Source organism: Lathyrus oleraceus, chromosome 2, assembly GCF_024323335.1.
Source record: "Lathyrus oleraceus cultivar Zhongwan6 chromosome 2, CAAS_Psat_ZW6_1.0, whole genome shotgun sequence".
In the NCBI taxonomy this organism is placed as follows: domain Eukaryota; kingdom Viridiplantae; phylum Streptophyta; class Magnoliopsida; order Fabales; family Fabaceae; genus Lathyrus; species Lathyrus oleraceus.
In genome coordinates this window covers 391047319-391052451 of record NC_066580.1, presented here as the reverse complement: position 1 = coordinate 391052451, position 5133 = coordinate 391047319, and the positions used below count along the sequence as shown (strand labels likewise).

At 37.9% G+C, this 5133-nt stretch overlaps 1 protein-coding gene across 1 annotated transcript; it reads left to right on the top strand.

Annotated features, from left to right (window-relative positions):
• Positions 1-2142: 2142 nt before the first annotated feature.
• On the top strand, positions 2143-4445 carry LOC127119687 (uncharacterized). The gene has a single exon (XM_051049985.1). The coding sequence runs from the start codon at positions 2283-2285 to the stop codon at positions 4296-4298; it is 2016 nt and encodes a 671-aa protein (XP_050905942.1). The 5' UTR covers positions 2143-2282; the 3' UTR covers positions 4299-4445.
• Positions 4446-5133: the final 688 nt, after the last annotated feature.

Below are 5133 nucleotides of genomic sequence, written 5' to 3'. Positions count from 1 at the left end.
ACCTTTCAATCTTGCTTTTTCATCAACAAAAAGTTGAAAACAATCCCTCGCCACAGTTCTCCTTGATGGAATAGTTAATTGGGGTTGTAATTGTTTGCATAACAACTTAAAGCCTTCCCCTTCCCCTACCCTAAAAGCATGTTCATCTAGGATCACAAAGAGAGCAATAGCCTTCCTACAAGCTGCCAAATTAAATCGTTGGCTTGCGGCAACCAAGCCACCACCCTCTCCACCGGAAAAGGAGAGGGCAATTTGAGTAAGATCATTTTATGGCATCTTGGTACATACTTTTGTATGAGCAAGCATGTTAGATGTCCCATGGGTTTTTGGATCACACAAATATTTCTTATGACAGTGTTTGCAAGCAGCTACTGCTTCAATTTCATTAGGCAATTCAATAAAATGGTCCCAAGTAGGAGAGGATTTCCTAGGACCATTAGCATTTTGTTTTCTCTTCTTTCCAAGTGGAGGAAGTCCAACAACATGAATTTCATTGGCAGCAACATCAGTTGCACCAACACCAGATGTTAATGAAGAAGGTTGGTTTTGAGTAACATTCTCCATTACTGAAAATTAATGAAGATTATAATCAACACACAACCAACATCATCAACTCGTTAAGTGTTTATAGGCTTAGTTTCAAAGTTTGTTACATTTCCTTTCTCTAATGATACTTTTATGTGCTGAAATTTATTGTTTAATTAAGTAAACTTAGTTATATTTTGTTTATTGTTGTATGCATTTTCACTTATGATAACAATAATGACTTAAAGGACCTATTACCTTAAACTTTTAATAAGGTAGCAAACAAAATATTCAACATGATATATCGACATAGGCATATAAAACATACATAAAATAAACTAAACTTACTGTTATTATGCAAATTTCCAGCTCCTTGTATTTCTCCAGCTCCTTGCATTTCTACAGCCTCTTCCATATCTCGATAAAAATAAAACAAATAGAGTTATTAAAACAGTATATAAAAGATTAAAGCTCTTAAAACATAAACAACGATCTAACCTTCCATTAACTCAAAGAACTCTTGAAATTACAAAACCTGAAAATACAAAATGTGAAATCAAGAACAAAGAAAGACTTAGTGTTTAGAAAGCAAATACGAACACAAAAGAACATGATTAAGAGAGATAAGGATACAAATGATTCTCTGCTTAATGATGATGAAGGAGGAAAGGACGGTGATGACGGCGGAGGAGAGACATAAATAACGATTTTGTTTTACTTTTGGAGATGAAGCAAGGTGACGGCGCTAAAGCTTTAGGGTTCAGAGGGGTGGACGACACTAAAGCTTTAGGGTTCAGAGGGGCGCTAAAGCTTTGGAGGAGAACTCTGATTTTGTTGGGTCAAAATTCTACTAGGTGTCATAAAATTGGGCTGGACATAAGTTAGATAATTAATATACAATCGGTCGGGCTCAAATTTTGTTGGGCCAAAAAAACAAAACCGAACCCGACCACACACACCCCTCTGAATCCGTTTGCAACACCCGTCCAACCTGTCAAACCGAATTAACCCGACCCGAAATAGAATCCTGCAACCGGTTCGGTTGGTTATTCTCGGGTGATTTTTTCTTGTCCACCCCTAATCATATATATCAAATTCAATGTCAACCACCATTTGACAACGTAACGAGAGTTGCATATTCTCATTCTTGTGTTTTGATGGTTGCATATTCTTTATTTTTGAATGGACATGCTTTGATTAAAAATAAATTAACAATTATACTATATTGAATAATAAAAATTATAGTAATATTTTATTTTAAATTTTATAATATTTTTAAATATACATATATTTGTATATATTTCTACTCTATAGTATATCATTTTTATATAAGAATAATTATATAATTTATTAAAAGTTTATCTTTTTTCTTTTTACTTTTAAATTACTTTTATTCCTATCAAATAATAAAAAAAATTAGATTATTTCATTCCACTTTTATTTTTTAATTTAAATAAATAATTATAGTTTTATTATTTTTTAGTGGACAAAAAGATATATTTAGAGAATTTCTTTTTGAAAGTAGCCTTTAGAGAGAAAAATTGAAAAAAGAGTTATTAAAAAAAATCCCAGTTTAGGCAGTAAAGCCAAACAGAGAATAATATTTTTCTTAATGACTAAGATTTGCATGGATCCACGCAGATGGGTTTATAAATTGCACCCACGTCAGTTTCGTTCATCGCATCCTATTTCTCTAAACCTGTACTTCGTCCCTATCAATCCAAATTTCCTCTTTTTCCTCAAACTCTCGTCTCATCATGGCCGGTGCAACCCTCGTTGGCCCACCCGAAATTTACATTCTCAAACCAAACCCCACCCCCACTACCACCGTAGCTGAAACCATCGCCACCGCTGAAACCACTACCACCCCAGCGGAAACCACTACGGCCACCGCTGAAACCACTACCGCCACAATCACTAACGACGGCTTCATCGATCAAATGGTAGCCAACTTCAATTCCCTAGCAACCAACCAGCAACCACCAATGGGGTTAACCGAGAACATGTCACCAACGTTTCTCTCAACAGGTAACCCCTGTCTCGACTTTTTCTTCCATGTTGTCCCCGACACTCCCCCTGAAACACTCATCCAGAGACTCCAACTTGCGTGGTCCCAAAACCCACTCACCGCCCTCAAACTCGTTTGTAACCTCCGTGGTGTTCGGGGTACTGGCAAGTCCGATCGCGAAGGCTTTTACGCCGCCGCTCTCTGGTTTCACCAACATCACCCCAAAACCCTAGCTTCCAATGTTCCTTCCCTTGCTGACTTTGGTTACTTCAAAGATCTCCCTGAAATCCTCTACCGTCTCCTAGAGGGTTCGCAGATTCGTAAAATTCGTAAACAAGAGTGGACTCAAAGGAAATTTGGATCCAAAAACAAGCGTTCATCAGCTCCTTTTGGTGAAAGAAAAACAAAGAAGAAACAAAGCAAAAACAATGACGACGACAACAAAGGCTGGAAAGGCACCGCGAAAGACTCCGTGATGACTGAAGAGATGGTGGCCAGAACTAAGGCTGAGAAAGAAACCGCTCACGTTTTGAAGGAAGAGAAACGGATTGCATTGGCTAAGAAGCTCGTGGAACGTTACAATCGTGACCCTGATTTCCGATCCCTTCACGATGCTATCTCTCATCATTTTGCTGATTGCTTGAAGAAAGATCTCGAGTTTTTGAAATCTGGGTCGTCTACAAAAATCAGTCTTGCTGCAAAATGGTGTCCTTCCGTTGACTCTTCCTTTGATAGGTCAACGCTTTTGTGTGAGAGCATTGCAAAGAGGATCTTCCCTAGGGAGGAGTATGAAGGTGTGGAGGAGGCTCATTATGCTTATAGGGTTCGTGATCGCTTGAGGAAGGATGTGTTGGTGCCCTTGAGGAAGGTGTTGGAGTTGCCTGAGGTGTTTATTGGGGCTAATCAATGGGGTTTGATTCCTTACAATAGAGTTGCTTCTGTGGCCATGAAGTTTTATAAGGAGAAGTTTTTGAAGCATGATAAGGAGAGGTTTGAGAAGTACTTGGAGGATGTGAAAGCGGGGAAGACTACTATTGCAGCCGGTGCTTTGCTTCCCCATGAGATTATAGAGTCTCTGGGAGATGGAGATGGTGGGGAAGTTGCTGAGCTGCAGTGGAAGAGAATAGTTGATGATTTGCTCAAGAAAGGAAAGATGAGTAATTGTCTTGCTGTGTGTGATGTGTCTGGGAGTATGGGTGGGATCCCTATGGAGGTATCTGTTGCATTGGGATTGTTGGTGTCTGAATTGAGTGAGGAACCTTGGAAAGGGAAGGTTATTACTTTCAGTGCCGAACCTAAGCTTCATTTGATTCAGGGGGATAATCTTAAGTCCAAAACAGAGTTTGTGAGGAACATGGATTGGGGGTATAACACTGATTTCCAGAAGGTTTTTGATTGCATATTGGATGTTGCTGTTAATGGGAATCTCAAGGAGGAACAGATGATTAAGAGGATATTTGTATTCAGTGACATGGAGTTTGATCAAGCTTCTGCAAATTCTTGGGAGACTGATTACCAAGCAATCACTAGGAAGTATAAAGAGAAAGGGTATGGTTCTGCGGTGCCTCAGATAGTTTTTTGGAATCTGAGAGACTCAAGGGCGACCCCGGTGCCATCCACTCAGAAAGGAGTGGCGCTGGTGAGTGGATTTTCTAAGAATCTGCTAACATTGTTCTTGAATAATGAAGGGGATATAAGCCCTGTAGAAGCCATGGAAGCTGCCATCGCCGGCCCTGAGTATCAGAAACTAGTTGTGCTTGATTAGATTCCTTCCGTGGTTAGTGTTCTATATGTAGTGCAACAAATTTTGCAATGTCATTGATATAACTTTGTGTCTGCTGGAGTATCTGTTTGTTTAGTGATAAATTCTGCATCAAATAAAAAATGAACAGTACTTGCATTCAGTTTCTTATACAGCGGTTCTACTGTTTTCTAATTATAAATTTCATGTGTACTCCATGACCTGCTGCAAGTCACTGTTAAATAATATTAACCGCCTCTGCTATCGATTGATTTCCCTGTAAATAATTCTTATAGTTAACTCTCGTTTTGCACTATCACCTAACTTTCCATGCTCAATAACTATTTTAGTTCCTTTGCATCTATTTTTCTTTTTCCTTGCTCAGGTATTTCTTTAGTCTTATGATATTGCAAATGAGTGTACTGCAATATAACATGATTTTTAACTTGAAAATGTCCTCTGTTAGCAGTCTATCTTGAAAATGTCCAAAAATAGCACAAGTGTTTTAACTTATTGTCCCTTAGATACTGATACTGATGCATCTTAGTGTATGAAATTATATTTGTGATTTTCATGGATTTGTATCAAACTCTCTTTTGTATCATCTGAATTAGATGTTAGTATAGATGAACCTTTGTAGAAAATTGAATAGAAAAAGTATTAGAGTTAGCCGTCAAATTAGAGATGAATGATGAGAGACATGTTGTGTTATAGTAATATTGTCAAAATGAATCGCTGAGTCTAAAAACTATATTCATTTATTAATTCAGAGGTAGCAATATATACTACACCAGTTACAAAGTATAGCAACACCATATTTATACTAGTTTAACACATTCACCTTGCTTTGCACTTAGTT